Source organism: Heterocephalus glaber, unplaced genomic scaffold (assembly GCF_053883595.1).
Source record: "Heterocephalus glaber isolate CG9 unplaced genomic scaffold, H.glaber_assembly_v1.0 deba00001610, whole genome shotgun sequence".
NCBI lineage: Eukaryota > Metazoa > Chordata > Mammalia > Rodentia > Bathyergidae > Heterocephalus > Heterocephalus glaber.
In genome coordinates this window covers 26,553,224-26,573,196 of record NW_028258381.1, presented here as the reverse complement: position 1 = coordinate 26,573,196, position 19,973 = coordinate 26,553,224, and the positions used below count along the sequence as shown (strand labels likewise).

The window sequence follows — 19,973 nt, the reverse complement described above, 5'->3', positions numbered from 1 at the left end:
TAAACTCACAATAATAGTTTTGCAAAGGTCCAGAGGCTTGTGTGCCACCTCCTCACCCCATCCCACCTCCCCGCACATTTCAAGACTAAGAGTTGGCCAAGCAAAATGCTTAGCAAAGCCCTAGAGTCTGACCCAACATCAGAGTTCCTAGAGAGACACTCTAGTATTCAAAGGAAAAAACAATTCCTGCTTGGCCCATCAGTGGTTCTCCAGAGGTCCAGACAGTCTGGATGAGATGGAACTATGTGCTCAGGGAACTGTCACTGCCTTTGCAGTTTGGTCCACGCCAAACTCTTCACTTGTGCCTTGTGGGCATTTTTGTCTCTCACAGTCTCAAGATGACACTGGGATGGTAACAGAAATGTGAGCAGGTGCACCTATTAAATATGTAAAATTCACATCCTCTTCTACTCACTCACAAGATGTATTTCTAAGGGGTGTAGAACGTCACCTAATAAAAAGACAGACAGGTAGGAGAAAAAAAATGTGCATTTTTTTAGCCCACAAGGATCCAAGTGGGCTCAGCACAACAGCTTTCCACTGAAAATAAATGCAAGCCAATTAAAAATTCAGTTTCTTTTCTTTCAGCTAATTCCTCAGGTTTTGCTAATTAGCAACTAATAGTTCTGTCATTTGAGCTGGGGAACATAAGGAAGAATATCAGTGGTGTGTTTTCAATCAAAGCATTTGCATGGAGGAATGAATCACATTTTCCATAAGGAATTACTGCTTGGGAGCAGTTGGGGGCAGAAGCAAAACAGTCTTCACACAGCCATAAAACTGTAAAAGGGACCTGAGCTTTTGGAAAGGCAGGCATCGTTTCTGGCCCCCTTTAACCAAACCAGCAGAGGCCTTGAATGACAGGACTAGGGGATACGAGGAACTTCACACAAAGATCCCTGCAGGGACAGCTTGAAAACTAGACTCTTCACAGTAAGAGGGAAGACACTAAAGCACGTGATTTCTGTACACGGGAAGAGAATAAAAGTTAAGTGTCGATCAGGGTACAGGAATGCTTTAACTATTATGTCACCTGCCTTTGCAAGTTTATAAAACAATAAATGCATAGCAGTAACTGAAAGCAGGGTATGATGAGAGTTTGAAATACCTGGCTACAGATGGAGCAGGAGTAGAAAAAGCCACTGAGAAATCTTTGGGCAGGAGATGGGGGTTCGCTCTCCCTGACTGCAAGAGAAGCGTATCAGGCCCCCAAATGCAGGCCCCTAAACAGTCTCCGGAGTTATAAACCACTAGTGGTTCTACAGCCCACCCCAAGTCTGAGCTATGCCTCAGGCTCCTCTGCTTTCTTGCCTTGATATACAGCCTGTCCACACACAGCGACCCTTCATGAGAACACCCCCGTGCCCCTCTGAGGATTTTATTCCGAACATATGTGGCAGATGTTTGAAGTGCCCACTATCCCTTCAGTTTTCTTTTTTGTTTCTTTTCTCTTTTTTTTTAAATTAAACCCGAAAAACCTAAAATATACTGAATTCTGCCTAACTGCAATTTGTGAAGATGCAACATTGCATACCCAAGTATAACAAAAATCTTGAGCAATAAAAATCTTACAGATGTCCTTCTGAAGGAGAAAAATAAAAGGGGATTTTTTTTCTCTCTTTTTCCGGTCTTACAGGAAGCCTACCCACACTTTAGAAATACAAAGTCAGTATATATAGAAGCACAAATTAGGCATCTTGAAAAGTCTACATTTTCCAACCACAGAGAAATGAAGGAATCACGGCGCGAGCTCACAGAGTCAGGGACACAGGGCTAGAGGAGTCTTTTCTTCTAACTGAGCTGGCAAACAACTCGAGGGAGGGGATGTTTCTCTACCTTGAATGTCTGAAGATCTGCAGTGCACATCGGCTGTGGTCAGTCTCACAGACCAGGACAGATTTGATCAGAATTTGATGACTTTTAAACAGAGAGTATTTTTCAAATACACTAAAAAAAAAAAAAAATTCTTAGGAAATTGATCACCTTCAGCTCACATCAGTCATTAGCTTTGCTTGGCTAATTAAATCCATATGAAGTAAGTAGATTTTATCACCAAGTACCTAAAAAAAATGCTTGTGATACTGGTATAAGATTAAACAATCTTTTTTAGAGGTTATAACCTCTAAAAAAAAAAAAGTCAAGTCATATTCCATCTGAATCTAAAAGCTTAGTTTTAGCTATCTTTACATTATTTGATATAAGTAATACTGCACCTTTCTATTTTCTATGTTTATCGTTTGCATTTGTTACATAAAACACTTTCTGCGAAGCACTGAAAATGATAAGACTTCTCACACATATTTATAAGCTTTATGATGTTTTTGCTTACAAAATAGAAAACAATTATAATCACTCTCCTCAAGTTCCACAAGGAAGGATGATCTCTGCAAAAGTCAGAGGGCAGAATTCTAACAACCCCAAGTCTTTTCCTTAGGTTTCCAACCTGCTTGTTTGCTAATCTGTGTTTATGGGAGACAGCAGAAAGCCAGGCTACACTGAACCAGTCATCACTGGCACACGCTCAGAAATCACTTGGTTTAGAGCATGAACTAACCACCTGATGATGGTGGCACTGGTGATGGTGGTGATGGAAAAGAAAAAACAAAGGAAGGGGAGAAAGCAGGAGGAAGAGAACACCGCAGTAATTCTAGGGCGCTTACTATGTGCCACAGATTTTACTGAAGACTTCATTTGCACTGTCCCAAATTACACAAGAACACCAGGGCGAAGACAGTCATGCCCAGGACCCTTATTCAAGGGACAGGAAATGATTCTTAGAGTGGTCAGCACATTTGGCTAGGGTCACTCAGGTAGTAAGTGAAAAACTGGAACTTGAACCCAAATTACCTGCATCCTGAGCCAATCTGTGCAATGTGCAGGACTCCTGCTCCTATTAACCACATAACGATCCAGTTTATTAAGGTCAATTCAGGAAGTACATTGATAGTAGGCAAAAAATCGCACTTGCCATTTGGTTACAGACAGCTTACATTGTTTATAAGTTACCACATAATCTTAATACTGACTTAAACAATATACTGGGGAAAACTGAAGTACTACCATTTAAGGGTGCTGTGCCCTCAAAACGATAAATGAGTTCAAATTCCACTACCAGCTCTCCAGTGCCCAGTGTTAGTTGATATTCCACCCAGGAGGTGAGTCACAACAGACCACTAAAGAGGAGGAGGGTTCCAGGTGGAGAGAGAGTCAGCCACTCTGGTGACCTGTAGAGGACTGAGCCGGAAACCGTTAAAACAAATGAACCAAGATCACGCTGCCAATTGTATGCACAGATAAAGTTAACGGTTCTCTGCCCACTACCTGCAGCCAAAAGAGATGTACTCATCAGCTGTCCTGACTAATTAAATACCTCACTAATTAGTGGGCATCTGGAAAAGAAAACAAAACATCAGTGTGCGATGGGAAAAGTTTGTGCTCACACAGAAGGGCAGAAACAATACAGAGAGCTTGTGGGCAAGCAGCTAGACTTGATTAAAAAGAAAAACAGTAAGTGTGCTAGCAGGGTATGTAAATACAAGTAGAAAGGAAGTGAAAAGCCCTGATTTTAAAAGAGACTCACAAATGAAAATATAGCGTAGGAAACTTCAGAATGTGCTTAGAGAAAAAGCCATCAACACTATTTTTAAATCTTCATTCTTAAAAAAAAAGAAAAACAACAAAACAAAAGAAAACAACAACAACAACAAAAACCCTAAATGAAATAAGGAAGAGTCCATGGCCCGGATGTCTCCTCCTTATTTCCATGTCTATAGAAACAACCTCTGCAGCAATAAGACTGATAAGCACTTTTCAAATAAAGAAGCAGTAGCTGTTAAAAAAAAAACAAACCTTAGAACAATCCACAAGACCTTTGCTTCCATACTTCTGACACTTCTTTAAAAAACACCCTTCCAGGGCTGGGGATTTAGCTCAGTGGTGCAGCCACCTGCCTCGTAAACACAAGTTCTAGAGTTCAATCTCTGGTACCAAAACAAAAAACCAAAAAAAAAAAAACCACCCCTGCTACTTAAAACATAACGTATCTCCCATATTTTCCAAACAATATAATCTGGTAGGGGGAGAGAGGCAGTTGCTGAGACTTAGGGTTGCTACGACGAGGCCCTTTGATCTGATGGGTGTGCATTCCCTTTCGCTGCAAGCCAACTAATGAAGGGATGAAATTAGCTTTTATCCTGGGCACTTTTCTTGAGCAAAAAAACATGCACTAATCAGCTGTCCTCACTGATCAGTCATCTGGCTAATGACCTTTTGCCTTAAAACACTAAAATTTCTGAATGATGTGGAAAAAGGGAAACACAAACCAGTCGCCCTCTCTGGACCTCAATGGATCATCTGGAATTGGAGCCAGGAAGGTTAAATGGCAAGTCTGAATCCTGGCAAGGTGAGACATCTGTAATTAAGAGCTGCGTGCTTTGGCACCTCAATATGAACTTCATTATCCCACAACCAAACTGTATTTTTTTAAAACTAGAAACAGGCCAGAAATAAACTGAATGCTTTCCCTTGGATCCTTTCTTTGGAGAAAACTATTGTATACTTGTGCTCAGAAGTCCTGGTCAGTTTCTTCAACTTTGTTAGGGCTGGAAAAGGAGCTTCCAAAGCCTCTGGTGAGAGAAAAAATTCTTCCATGTTAATCAATTTAGCACTGAGTAGCTAAAAGAGGTTTGTTTTATCAAACCACTAAATACAGGAATAGCCAAAATCATTAAATCAAAAACCATTAAAAATGAAAACAGCTGTCATTAAAGACTGTTAATGCAGCTTGCTTTAATTACTTCCCTACCAACCCATTTTTCTCCTGCAGCATTTCCTTGAACGGAGCCAATCTGGTTCCGGTTCTCAGGGAAGGTCCACGTGCATTTAAGATGAATGGACGACCATTCACCTTTCTGAAGGCCACCCCTAAAAGGGCCTGAAATGAAAAGGGGGTGGGGCTGAAATGGCTTCTGCAGGTAAGAAAATGTCTCTCTCTAAGAAGAAGAATGGACAAGGAGTAGAAGTAGGAAAAAAAAGGTGGAAAGAAAGTTAAGCATTTTTATAGATTGTACAAGACCAGTAATTCATAGGAGCACACGTGTGCGTGCACGTGAGCGAGCGCGCGCGTGCACACACACACACTCACACACACACCCCTCACAGCCTTCCCCACGGCTCCTGAGCAGATGCCCAGAGGCAGGAAGCACTTACGGTAGTGAGGCTCCATGTAACCATTCCTTGGGTCCATGGCGAACACGGTCCCGCGGTAAGGAACGGAGGGCTCTGCCAGATGTGGGAGGGACCCATGGATCTCCTTCTTGATCAGCGAGGCCCTTTCGTCGCTGGACGTTGAAGGCTCCTCGCTGATTTTGCTGAGCCCCTGAACACTCTGTGGCTGCATTGTGATGGCGTTTCTTCTCTCTCGGTGATAGATCTGTCCAGGACTTTCATCCTCTAAAGAAAGAAGGAGAATGAAAGATTTGAAAAGCCATATTAAGGAGCAATAAAGAAAAAAGATCCCTCAATCATCAGTTCAGTCTCTCTCTCTCTGCTTGCCCCAAAAGAGAAGCCTCTTTCCCCTTTCTGGTAACTGTGAATGCTACACACCTATGATGGGATATCTGTAAGACAAACGTGCCTGTGAGTGAAGGTCCAGAACACACAGGGAGGGATGAAGCAGGAAATGAACCTATTAGGCCAAGACCCAGGGGGTGGCCAAACCATTTTCAGGCTCAGGGCTGACAAGGGAGTCAAGGGAGCTTTCCACATGGATATCCCAATATCCCTCAGGTCCCACAGGTCCCACGTGGGGCTGAAAGTCTCTCCAGCCTCAGCACATGTGTGTCACGCTGCCCTTTGTCCACCCTGAGGAAACAGAGTCTCTGGGATGATGAGAAGTCCAGTTGCCCGGTGGGGCTGTTGGTGGCTCTGGGGAGTGCCCAGCCTTTGCTTTGTTCCTCAGAGGATGACCTATCAGAAAGTGGTCCAGGAGTTTCTGTGCAGTTTTGTTTTGTTTTTTGTTTTTTGGTAGTCAGACTTATATCCCACAGAGATGTAACAGAGGCAGAAATGAAATGGAAATCCCATTGGTGTCAAGGGATAAAGATGCCAATGGTGCAAACCTACAGAACCTCCTGAGGGGTGCTTCCTCCTTCTGCTCATTCACAACACCAGGACACCAACAGGAAAAGGAAATGAGACCAGAAGTCTGGGCTTGGGACTCTTGGGGGCAAAGGAGGAAGGTTCCAGTGATGTTGGTACCTGTCCACACATTTCTTCAAACAGGTAAGAAACACATGGACAAAACTCCATGGAGAGTTGCTATCCAGCTCTCTAATTCTTCAGCTCCCTTTGATCTGTAAGAACTTCTGGTCTATCCACTATGGCTTTTTGCAAATGTGACCAATCCATAAAATTCAACCAAATCTGATAGGTAAGCCTAGGGCACGTGGCCCAGTTCATCTGAACTAGTCATGCACACACTTTAAACTCTGTACTTCCAAGCAAGCTCTGCATTTAACCGACAGGCTATGCTCTGGCAGTAAGGGCTAATGGACACAAGGATGTCCAGGTATCACTTTAAACATCTGCTTCAAGACTGGTTTCACAGTCCTCACCTCAAAATAAAAACCAAAAACTATATGTGGAGGATCCGTATAATAATATTGTTGTCCATTTCAGGTTTGAACACACCTTACCCCAGGTAATCTTATCGTCAGGCTAAACATCAAAGCAGAGATGACCAGCTAAAAGCCTCCCCAAACCAGAAAAACTGGGCCTTAATAGTTTCAAATTCAGAAGAAAGTAGAGCCACACACACAGACAGCCCATAAAAATATAGACTAAAAATAACAAATACTATCTTGTGTCGACTGAGGACTTGAGCTACCTAAAGCCAGTAACAACTTCAGTCTTTTTGCTCATGTGCAGGACTTGAAAAACAAGCAGTGAATTTTTAGCCTAGCAAATGGCTTGCAAAGCAGAACAGAAATGAGGTATACTTAGGTCTTTATGCTTAATTTGCTGACTACTCTAAGGTAACTGTGAAATATTATTTTAGTATTGTTTTGTGCAGATCCTCACCTAAAACCTTATAATTAAGGCATACATTACAAGTTTAATCTATCAAGCAACAACTAAAAAAACATAAAAGTTGGCCTAACCCCACATTTTCACATTAATCTTTCCAAAAGCAATTCAAATTGTGCTTTTGGTAATTTTAAAACAAACTACATTAAAAAATCCCTACATTTTTACTTTCCCTTCTAACACATTTAGGCAGAGGTTCACCCCGTACTTCATTAGCAGTGAAGTTGCAGACAACAGGAATGGAGCTTTGCAGTTACATAAATGCAAACAAGTGTCAAAAACACTAAAACTTATGTCAGTTTTATAAAAATTTCTATTACCTACAAATGTACCAAGTCATATTTTCCACTAATTTGCACTCTGTGTAAAACCTTTGTTTGAAATTCCAACCTGAAGCGAACTTCGAGCAGAGCTGCAAGTTCTGTAGAATGGACCTTCATCTGGGAGCTAGGAAACCCTTCCTGGCTCTGACACATAATTAGCATTCTCTGGGAAAGATGAATAACCAAGCTTTACTAATCTGTTCCAGGTTTAAAACAGGATTTCCTTGACTTAATCTTCCTAGAAGAAATTAACTTTTCTTCTCTTAAAACTGCATCCCAAAAATAAACTCAAGTTTCTTTGAAACGATATCTTTCTATGTAAGTAAGTATTTGAATTCAACTTCAACAATAATTGAATAATCAGTACAGTCTGACCAGAGAGCCTTCCCCTTCCTTTCCAACCCTTCCCCCAACCTCCTTGGGAGAAGGAAGTAGGAGACATGGGAGAAGGGGTGGAAATGGGAGTGCCTGCTAGCCACATGATCTCTCCACCAGAGTTATCCCAACCTGTGCGAATATTAAAGTTATAACAAGAAGTAACCAAAGTTCAAATATTTCATACAGAAAGTAAGTTATTCCCTTTAGTAAAATGAAATGCAGGCGAGAATGTTTTTTAAGGTAGAAACATTCATCAGTCCATTTTACAGTAGTTGGTGCTATGACATTTCTATCTAACGCTCCCCTCAAAAAGAAAATTCCAGCAGACAAGGACTGCATGAAGTTTACCTTGTGCAGAGTTGCTTTTGATGCACTCAAGATAAAAACCTGACAGTATGCATGCTTCTGAATACAAACAGCTACCAGTCTTGAAAGCACTGGGCATACAGGGAGACAGAAATTTTGCAAACTATACTCCTGCTGCTCTTATGAATTCAGCAACCAATGCAGCAAGCCAAAAAGACGAAAGCTGTCTCATCTTGTTCAGCTGAGCCGAGCTGTTCAAGACAGTTTGAGAATCAGTGCAGACAGGCTAAGCCAGGCCAAGTTATTGACAGAAACATAGTGTCCACCATGGCAACAAGCAGAAGTCGGCTGCAAAAATGTAAGCAAACAGCCCACTGCTCCAAGAGCATCTGCCAATGGACTTTAACAGCCAAACACAGGGCAACTGTTCGAGCTTCTCTGCTTAACAGCTGCAAACCCGGAGGTCAAACCGAAACGTGCAATTCACTAAAAACTTCCAGGAAAAAAATGGGCTTGAAATACCATCATCACAATCCCACTTTTTACCTCCTCTTTTCTGTATATCCTTGTTCAAGTGCAAGTGAACAAACTTCTGCCCGCAAAGGGACAGCTGCCCAAAGCATCACGTTTTAGGAGCTGCCCCAGATTTTCCAAACTCATCCAAAAGCAACAGACATGGATTCAGGCACCCTTGGTGCCAGCAACTCAGAAAAATTAAAAGCCGCTTCATTGCAGACAGTGCTTAGAGATGTTGATCGAAAAGGTCTGGACAAAGTAATCCTGTTGCACGATGAAAGACTCAAACATACACTCCTACATGCTGGCTTCTAAACGCCTGTGCAGTCTGTCATTGCAACTGAGGAGGCAAGTTCTTTTTTGCACAGGACTTCAGAGAAAAGTTTCAAACAATTCTTCCAATGTAAAAACCAAATGCTGCCAGGCATCGCTAAGTAGGGACACCTCCTGTCACTTAAATAAACTGGCTAATGAGGTGCTCATGGCACACGTGTTCGCCACCCTTTCCCTTAACATCGATGCTAGGCTGACACCCCTCCACCCCCCCACCCCCCGTTACAATCCCATTTTAATACCATTACTCCTGTCTTGCCCCAGACCTGGAAGCCACAAGGGTAAGAGAGCAGATCATACTTACAACTCAGTGCCCAAGCTCTGGCTAGCTACTTTCTGCAAACTTCTCTTGGGGCTCTTTCTGTAGCTGTGCAGACCCTCTAGGAGTATGCACCTCATCTCAGCCTCTCTCTCTCTCTCTGCTTCTCCCTCTCCTCCCAGGCTCCCATTAGAGGAATTAAAAGTGGTTGGAGCCATGCTAAATTTAACAAGCTCATTAGTATTCTCTGCGAGTGCTTCGGAGTGAACTCTCCCTATTCAAGCGGCTCTCTCCAGCAGAAGGGTCAGGCGGCTAATCATTAAATCAAACTAATGTCACCCTATCACAATCAGCCCCGGAGAAGGAGGGTTTATTATTTCAGTTTATGCTAAATAAATGGTTCTACAAATGGTCCCCAAGCAAGGTCAACAGCAGCTTCAATTACAAGACAAACTTCACAAGAGTTGCTATAAACCAAGTACTCCGTATTGACTTAGGGACAGGCTGGGCTCCACATATTGCCACTAGCAGGATTGTACAGGAATGCATATTGTAAAATAAAGGAAGGGGTGAGCTTTTTTTCCTTGCCAGAATTTGCGACTGCACTCCTCATTCGCCTCCCTCCAACCAGCTACCCTCTCAGCTCAATTCACCCCACACAAAGGCTGGAGCCCAGACCTCAATGGACCGAGTGAAACATGTTCAAAACTAGGCTCTCTATTGTGACTGAATTTCTTAACATCTTTTCAAAAAGCAGAGAATGCCTTGAGGCTAAAGGAAGAAACAGGCTAATGGTGAATTGGGAATTCTGAGCAAATTTCAGAGCCCTTCCTCCTAGCTTTTGAGGTTGAAAGCAAGCTCTTTCCTTTCAAGTTTCAAAGTCCTTTTTCCTCCCGCAGTGTCACAGAAGGATTTGAAAAGAAGGTAATTGTGCTCGTAGTCTCCCTGATCAGAGCTTACGTCCTATTTCTGGTATTTCGGAATACTTCTTGCAATAATAGTGCATATAGCTCAATCCCTCAACCGACCTGCACTCTGCAATTGCTCATTAAATGAACAATTGCGGGTAGAAAATGCCTTTTATGTTCAAGGTCTGGATATAAGATAAGCATTCTAGGACTCTAAATTTGGTTTACTAAGGAAATTCTCCATCATTAAATTACAAAACTCAAGTCAGAATATCAGGCTTTCCCAGAAAAGTGGTACTCAGATTGCACTGAGCCAAAAAAGGAGGGCAGGAGGGGGCTGGGGAGGGGGAAACAAAATATTAAGGGGGGAGGAAGAAAAAAGTTGATACTCAGCTTTCTAGGTGAATGGGATTTTAATAAGAAAATAATGTTTCCATCCTAAAGGTCCAAGTTTATGAGGCCTTGTAATTTTGATATCAATGATAAAATAAAGTCACCTTGAAATGAACTAAAACACAGGCTGAGGCTCAATAAATATGCACAAGCCTAGTGCTGACTCTTCACCAGAAAACGCCTCACCCTTCTTTAATAAATAATCTTTTACCACCACTGAGGGCATCCATCTCATTCGATCTCTTGCCCCTGAGAGATGGCAGCGGGACAAGGTATTAGGCCCAGGTTCCAGATAGCAAGTCGAGAGTCCCAAGTGAGTAAATGATGCAGAGGAAACTCCAATCCACACAGTCTTGTTAACAAGAGGTCTGGTCCTGGGATGGGTTTTTTGCAGTAATACCTGGATGTGCACCACCAATAAAGGCAAGGGGGAAAAAAGTGCATTGTCAGGTATAAAATTTTTCAAAACTTAGATGCTGATCCGTTGAGATTCTCTCAACCTCAGCTCGCTTCTGAGAAACACTGAGCAAGGCCCAAAGGACAAATCTATGCTGAGACTGGGCCAGTGTGGCCCAAAGGCACCGGCACCATCCTCTCCCTCCCAGGCGTGGGGACGCACACGGGCCTCACTCTGCGCTGCTGGTCAGTCCAATCCCCACTTGCAGAAGCTCGGTGGTGGCTTTTGTGCGGTACTGAAGTTTTCTGTGCTTTTGGAGCTCCAGCCCTGCCCTGCTGTCATGCACAAGGCTCAGAGCATCGGTTTCTGCTTTCCTCCCAGGGAACAGCCCCACTGTGTTTGGAAAGGGCATTAGTTCATATTTCCCCTATTATGCATTTCTTCTATCTTATCAGCGTTTATTTCTTTGGTCATTTACATTTTGATGCTCTCAGAATAAAAACCAGGTAATCCAAGTCCTTGCCTCCCTGCTTCAGAATCTCCCTATGACTTTGACCACAGAGAGACCAGAAATGGAAGAGAGAAGGGGCTGAGCGCATGAGCAGGGTAGAATTGTGTTAGGCAGGGGGAATAAAGTTCCTGGGGCCTTTCCGGGCAGAATATTCCCTCTCTCCACCTGGACTGCAGTCCTGCCTGAGCCCTGCTCCTAGAATGCCTGGAGTTTGGCTTCCAAAGAGTCTGAACAAACAATGCCTTCACTATGAGAACCGCCCATCCCCTTGGGGTCAGACGCTGCCCTTGTGCAGCCACACATCCATCTCCCATTGACAATGATGGATGGCAGAGGGAGGGGCTCAGATGGATCAAGAGGGAGTGCTGGCTTTGTCTGCAGCCTTTACACGGTGTGGCCAGGCCTGCAGCTCAAAAGGGGGCTGCCCCAGGATGGGCAGCTTGGGAGAAGCTTCCAGTGACAATCCTCCCCCAAGGTGATAGGGAGCTCCCTCTTCCACCATCATGGACCAGGATGGGTGCTCCAGGGTGAAAGGGGAGAAAGTGGAAAATGCCCTCCATCCGAAACACAGCAGTGACTTCTTCCTTATTTCAGCAGTTGGCATGATCTGCTTGCCAAGGACATAAACCTGGTCTGGGCTGACCAACACCTCACTGGTCATTCTTGGAATGATTCGCTTCCAAAAGCAGGTTCCTGCTCAACCCAAGGCTTAGATTCCCACCTCACAGCCAGACTGCTTAGTTTACAGACCTCCACTCAACTTCAAAAGAGGTCCCTGGGATGGAAGGGAGCAGGCAGATAGAGCAAGATGAGAATGCAGATAAACTGAAATGCAAACTCTGAAAAGGCTGTTACCCTACTGCAACACAGAGCTTTGATGGCAAGCAGAGCCTGCAGCTCCATGAACTGGGAAAAGATGAGAACAAGAGGAGCAGATGACATGCCCAGCTTGCCCGAGGCCTCCGCAAGCGAGCAACCCCTGTGGCCTGGAGTTCCCCTTCATTTTCCTCAGGCCCCTGAACCAAGAGAATAGAGACCTAAACCACAACCTCACAGGGGGTAAAATCCTGAAGGTTGGTGGCAAGATCTCCAAGATCTGTAAGGACTCTACACTCAATAGGTCTCTAAGTGCAAATCCAAGGGTACTAACCAATCTTCAACCTCTTGAAAGGTAGCACAGGCCAAGCAAGCCCCCTCCCGAGGGGATCTGGGAAAGGAAGATACACAGTGCCCTGGGGGGCTCCTCTTGAAAAGGAAAGGGGAGCTCTTCCTTATTTTCCATGAGATTCTGTAGACACTCGCTTAGATTAAGAATTCTACAATCTCACAAACTTCTTCTGTTAGTCTGCCAACAGTTGGCTAGCTGCTGCTTATACAGTATACAAGAAATTCCCAGGAGGGTCAAAAATTGTCCCTTCTTCTTAATAGCACAGTTATGCCTATCCCTGAAGAACAGTGTTCTGAACACACAGGTATCGCAGAATTCTTTGAGAACTCACTTTAGGCCTTTTCTCGTTTGTTTTTATTTTGTCTTAATGGGGGGGGGGTTGTTTTGTTTTGTTTGAAGTTCTAGGGATTGAACCCAGGGCCTTCACACTAAAGTACATCCCCAGCCCTTTTATTTATTTATTTTGACCCTTTTATTTATTTATTTTGACACAGACTCTTGCTTAGTTCCTAAGAGTCCAGGCTGTGCTCAATCTTCTGCTCCTCCTGCCTCAGTGTCCAAAGTGTGCTGAGATTATAGGCCTGTGCTGCCAGGCCCACCTAGTTCAGGCCTTTCTTAAGCAAAGAACTGCAGGGTCTCTCCTAATTTTGCACACAGAGACCTGAGCAGTTAAGATTCCATAATGAGATCCACAGCCAACCACTTAACGAAAACAATGAAAAGCTTGTTGGCAAGACCTGGGAGTCCCAGTTGCTTCCTCCCAGCTGGCTGCGCCCCCAGATAGGCAGGACCCTCTCACTCTGGAGTTCCAGCTCAGACCCTGAGTGGCAACAGGATTTAGAGCCTGGCTTTCCTTGCAGGCCGGAAGCCTCTGTAGGTAGCAGCTCCTACCTGCAGCTTGTTCAAATAATGGTTCCCAGGTCCCACCCTTCCCCCTCCACAGTGAAGTCCCGTTTCTGAACCTTTCTACTGTTTTTTTTTTTAATTTCAGAAATGAACACACACTTAACTGGTTTCAGCTGGTGTGTTTATGTTGCATGTTTTTGTCTTTAGATGACTACTTAATGAGAAAGCCGGAGCATATGGTGGTATTATATTTTTAATAAAATTTTACAGACCATACTGATTCCATTGCAGAAATCAGACCCTCCTAGAGAGTACATTTAAATACCAAGATAATACCATTATTGTACCCAAATGAGCTGGAGGTCACCCTGAGGGACAGTAAGCAGGAATTGCCTCTGCTGATCAGCTGCTGGACGAAGGCCAGGTGCTGTCCATAGCTCAGGTTTCTACAACAGAGACCCCCTCAGGCTATAGTCCACTGTGACCTGCGCTATGAAATATGCATTTGAGAATTCCAAATGCAAAGACCAAAGACTACATTTTCATTCTTCACAATTTTCCCTAGGCAATCAGCTCCTACTTAGCCACCAAAGTCTACAACTTTAGAAAACTCTCAGGTAGTAGAGGTAATGACTTAGACACTACCTACCAAGGAAGAGGAAGGGCCAATTAATCTCATGGTCACAGACAAGGCAGGCGGCTTGGGCACAGCAGCAGGTCTCCTCTGCTAGGGCCAGACACCAGGCCAGCTGGGCAGGACAGAGACAGGCTAGGGACAGTGATAATAGCAACCTCCACAGTGAGACTGGAAGGCAGACCTTTGTTCCAGCTTTCCAGGAACACTCAGAAGAACTTAACGTCTGGAAGCCAGGGGGAATGTAATTTATTTCAGATAAGCAGCAATAAAAACAATTAAGGAAATAAATTGGAGATCAAATTCATCTATCATTCTAAAATACCAATAATTTCAGGCCGCTCATTCTTCCTGCCAGTCATTTTCAAAAGCCTGACAACTAAAATCTAGTAAGCACATACCAATGAGGTGCAGAGAAGTGCCTCACCTGTCCTAATCTTCAGTATACCTCATAGGAAGGCACTGCCCTTAACCTCATTACTCAGAACAGAAGGAAGTGACTTGGCCAGGTCCTGCCACTGGGTCTGGGTGGAACTTGGAGGCCAGGCGATCTGACTAAAGCCTATACTTAAATACTTGGCTATCAGACCTCCCTTCTTGGTGCCAAGAAATATAAAATACGTTTGACTTGAATTTTGGTCATGGCTCTAAAGAATGGGCCTTGCAAATCTCACAATCACTCACCTCTGCCAGTGTGGGGTGACAGCACCCAGAGACAAGATGGACGTCAACAAGCATGGCTGTGTTCCAATAAAACTTTATGAACACTGAAATTTGGATGTTATGTAATTTTCGCATGTCACATTTAAAAACGTTAAGAACCATTCTTAGTTCCTGTATTATACCAAGGAGGGTAGCAGATACAAAGTGGCAGACACGCAGGATGAATAAATCTAGAGATCCAATATGTAAGATAAGGACCACATTTATAAAACTGTACTCTATGTGGGACCATTCTGAATTAGTAGATTCCAGTTGTTCCTGCCACAAAAACAAAAAAATACCTGGTTTTATGGTTTAGATCTAGAATGTCCCTCCAAAGTCTCATGTATACAGAGTGGGGCTTTGGAAGTTGATTAGACCATGGAGACACTGTGCTCAATGATGGATTCACTCACTGGATTCAGGAGGCAACTGTGCTGTCAGGAGGTGAGGCCTGGTTGGAGGCAGTCACTAGAACGTGACCTGGATGGGTGTGTTCTTGTCGCTAGCTCCTCCCGTCTCTGTTTCCTGGCTGCCGTGAGCTGGCCAGCTTTCCTCCACTATGCCCTTTTGCCAAGCCATTTCTGTCTTGACTCCAACCAACCTTGGACTGAATCCTTCAAAAGCTGTGAGCCAGAATATACCTCTCTTCCTTCAAACTGTGAGCCTCAGCGGTATTTTTTTTCCCAGCAATGGGAACGTTCCTAACAGAACCAGTAACTACGTGAGATGATGGATCACATTTTATCATCTGTATAAATTCCATAACATTCTGTTGTATGTCTTTAATACATACAATAAAATTCATTTCAGTAATAACAATAATAATGAGTAGGTAGTGGGCTGGATGTGGTCCAACTGGTGGCCAGCTGCAAACTGCCACCCTTGCCTTCAAGGATCATACACACATTAGGTATAAGGCTTGAAATCTGAGAACAGTAAGGAACACTACAGTAAAATTATAAAAGACATAATACTGAGTCTTAGAGGGGATATGGGGAGAGACTGAAAGTCACTCAGTATTAAAAGTATAAATAGGGCCCGGGATTTAGCTCAGTGGTTTCGCCAACTGCTGCACAAGCACAAGGACTTGAGTTCGATCCCTTTAACAAAAAAAAAAAGTATAAATAGTTCCATAATTGGCCAGGTGTCTCAAGCAATTGGATTTCTAGGATATAGTATTAAGGAAAAACAGCAAAGACAATGATTTATGTTCAAGGATACACCTCACAGTGTTATTTATAATAAGGAAAATAAGTTAAAATAAATATCTGATTTTTTTATTATAGTGCAACATTATGACTGTAAATACCTATAGTTCTTTCATGGTTCTTAATGAACATAGTAAAGTAAGAGATACACTCATTACACCTACCTTTACTTAGTACCAGGTACTGTTGTAAGCACCTGTGAGACAATTCGATGGAGTTAGTATGATTATAATCCTAATTTTACAGACACAAAAACCTGAGACATAACTGTCTACGAAATCACAATTTGAAAATAGGAAAGCTAAGATTAGAATCTAGCATCCACTTATTCACGAAGCTACTAAGCCTCTAAACTTTTTTAAGTATTCAATTTTTGGAGAAAGGAGGAAAGACAAAAAATACAGAATCATTTCTGAAATTTCTGAACTAAATTCTTATGTTAAAAAATAATAGGGAAATAAAGCAAGCATGAGAGAACACTGATATTATTTTTAAACTGGGTAATGGGTTCATGAATATCCATTGTACTGTCTCCCTATTTTTTGTGTTGTCTCTTATAGAAAATTTCAGTTTAAAAAAAAACAATTAAGGAAATGTTCCAAAATAACATGAAAATATTTCTACGGATTGCTTCTTTATGTTTTTTTATTTCCCAATCCTTTTAGAATACAGATAAAATTAATTTGTTTGACTTTTCATTTTAATTCTATTTGAAGTGTGACCCTTATAATTCTCTAAAGAAATCCAAACGAAGTGCACACAAATTGAAAACTTCTCCACAAGTTTATATGCTGAAGTCTTGCTTTAAACTATTTATTCTACCTTCTAAATCTACAGGATAAAGTTAAGAAATAGGCTAGTTTTACACATACCAATAATATCGGTATAGTCCACATTGGTATAGGCTTTATGGAGATTTTCACGTAACAGCTTATTTAAAATTATCATATGGGTATGGTGATGTACAACTGTAATCCCATCACTCTAGGAGCCTGAGACAAGAGAACTGCAAGTTCAAACCTTGTTTGGGCAACTTTGTGACTCAGCAAGACTCTGTCTAAAAATAAAAATTGTTTAAAAAGGGCTGGGGATGTAGTTCAGTGCAAAGGCCCTGAGTTCAATCTCCACCAACACACACACATACACATACATACAAAAGTTATCATTTTAATTATTCTACATCTATATACAAATGCCTTTCACACCAGTACCATAAATGTTCTAATGTCTCTCCTGGCAAACTTGTGAACTCAGCCTTCACCAGGCCACCCCTGAAAGCTATAAAAGAGAAAAATGCAATAGAAACCCTAATTTGGTCATATTTATTGAGCACGTACTTAATGCCAGGAGCTCTAGGTGCTCCAGATATGTTAATCCTCCTCAGTCCTCACTGGTCTGTTGGGTATGCAGTATCATCTCCCACTTATTCAGGTACAAGTCCTGCGGCTTAACGAGGGTTAAGCAAAATGTTTAAAGTCATTTGCTGTGGGGTCAATGTGTGCCCCAAAAGTCTGCGTGGTGGAAACTTGATTCCCAGCACAGCAATGTTGACAGGTAGGATCTCTGGGAGGCCACTGGATCAAAAGGCTTCTGCCCTTATCAATGGATGAACCATCCCTTGGAGTGATGAGTGAATGGGTTATTATGAGAGTAGCTTTGCTCTAAAATGTGAGCTCTCTGGCAAGCTTACTCTGTATCACCATGCGATGCCCTACACCAAGTTGCAACACAGCAAGAAACTCCTCAGCAGATGCTGAGCTGATGCCAGTGCCCTGATATTGGCCTTGGTGAGCTAAATAAGCATTTATTTTTTTAAAAAAAATATATTGTCTTTTTCTTTTTTCTTTTTTTTGTACCAGGGATCGAACCCGACCTCGCGCTTGTAAGGCAGGCAGCGGCACCACTGAGCTAAATCCCTGGCCCAAATTATCTAGTCTTAAGAATCCTGTTACAGAAAACAGACTAAGGCATCATCCTTCAGGTGAGTAAGTGATCAGTTAGGTATGACTTCCTCATGGATGGCAATTTACAATTCATCCCTGTGGCCCCCACAAAGTATCTTCTGCGAAGAAAATCTAAAACCTGTAAAAGATCAATATGCTTGTGATTTCTCTACAAGTATCCATGAAGATTATTCTCATTACTCCAATTATTCTACCTACTCCTACAAAGGCAATCAGGAAAGGCGACTTCAGGCTTTAACTTCAATGAACTTAGGTGTGAACTTCAAAACAAAGTTATGAAAAGCAGTTCAGAAATTTCTCTAAATTTCTTATTCTTCCACTACTGTTGTTGCCACATTGGGTCTTGGACAGGTTTAGCATCTTGCAGTACAAATGACATCTCCCATGCTCAAGCTGAATTATTTCTTGTTACTTTCTCTCCATCCTTTTCTTACCACAACATATCTTTTGATAGTGTCTCCAGGTTCCAAAGTGCCATTTCCCAAAGGAATATTTAACACTGTCTCCTGAGGGACTGCTGCAGGCTTAGACGCAAAAAAACAATCTGAGTATTTGGTTTGTGTTTAGCTTCAACAATGAAAGACCCAAGTAGTTTACTGAAAAGGGCATATGTCCAATAGTTAAAGAAGCATATCATTTATAAAAAAAAAAGGAAAAAAATTGCACTTGGAAGCAGTTTTGCTGAGATTATTTACCAATAATAAATGAAAGAGACTTCAAGCGGCCCAAGAGTATAATCCCCTCTCCCTCAAGCAGGAAAGGAATGTCGAATAAATCAGTAAAATCAGAGTCATACTGCAACCCTCTCCAGCGAAAGGTGATTACCAAATTTCAGCAAATTTAAGAAAGTTTTCTCTTTTTCAAAATCAAGAACAAATCCAGACTACTTCTCAAAATGCACTATTAGGAATTGTAACTCTTCCTAAAAGTACCAGAGATATTTCTATCCGTGCAATATGAAAACTAACAAGCGTCTTTTCAATTTCTTTTAATGACGGCATATGCCATAGAAGTGCAGCACTGCTCCATTGAGCCAAAGGAGTTGGAGCAAAAAAAGGACCAAAATAAATAAATAATAAACTTACATGGGCCACTTACCAAAAATAAAATCATTTCATTCACCCTTTTACAGGAGGCACATGCAGTATTTTGAAAGCAAAAATTCTCATAACACAAACCTCCACTTAAAAATCACTGCCAAGAGCTGAAACCATAGCAGGATGTTATTCTTTTTTCAATTTATTTTTAAATGTTTAAGTATTAATGACATCAATGCCCATGTAGTATAATAAGGCAGAATAGTATAATAAAAGGAGTTAGAAAATCTAGCTTAGAGATTTGCCTCTAGCACTTAATTGGCGTTCAGCTCAGGGTACCTTACAATGTATCAGATTGTTAGTTGCCTCCTCTATAAAAGGCAGATGATAAAACTTGACACTCTTGCTTTGTGGGGTTTTCTGGGGGTTAAATGTAATAGTAGATGAAAAGAATTTTTATAAGCTGGCATTTATGAATGCTAGATACTGTCTAATGCAAAACAAGGTAGAAATACGGAAGTGCCCAGTTAGGGGGCTAGAAGCCTGATTTCCCAGACCTAGCTCTGGTCCCAAAAAGGTTCCACCTTAGGCAACTCATAGAATTCACCTAGGCCACTGCTTCCCCTTACATAAATGCAACATCACAACTCCACTCCACCCAACTTATCCCAGATGCTCCTCTAAAGGAACAAACCAGTTACACCTTCACCAAGAATCAAGGAGAAAAGAGCTCCTGTTTTCATGAATGCAGGAAAGAGTCCTCTTAATAGCCTGTCGTTATGATTATAGTGTATATCAGTTCATGAACTTAATTCTTTCCATGATTCTGATTCCAAACTGAATTGGAAGAGAATCGAATCAAATTCAATGGTTAAGTTCAATGTTGACCTTTTGATTCAGTTCTCATCCAATTTGGTCTGTGACCAGAATCATGGAAAGAATAAAGTCCATGGACCGAGGTATCACTGTAGACATCTCTTTTACCTACCTCTCTGATGAAC

General features: G+C 42.2%; 1 protein-coding gene across 7 annotated transcripts in view; it reads right to left on the bottom strand.

Moving 5' to 3' along the window:
- The window catches only part of Gli3 (GLI family zinc finger 3), a 277,530-nt gene that overhangs the window by 183,213 nt on the left and 74,344 nt on the right, over window positions 1-19,973 (bottom strand). For 6 of the 7 annotated variants that reach the window (XM_021254541.2, XM_013070551.3, XM_087196398.1 and 3 more), the window contains one exon: window positions 5,209-5,451. In XM_021254541.2, coding sequence (XP_021110200.1) covers window positions 5,209-5,451 — 243 coding nt within the window. Of the gene's footprint in view, window positions 1-5,208; window positions 5,452-9,246; window positions 13,515-19,973 lie in introns of those variants that run through there. The other variant, XM_013070554.3, reaches the window with a different exon arrangement.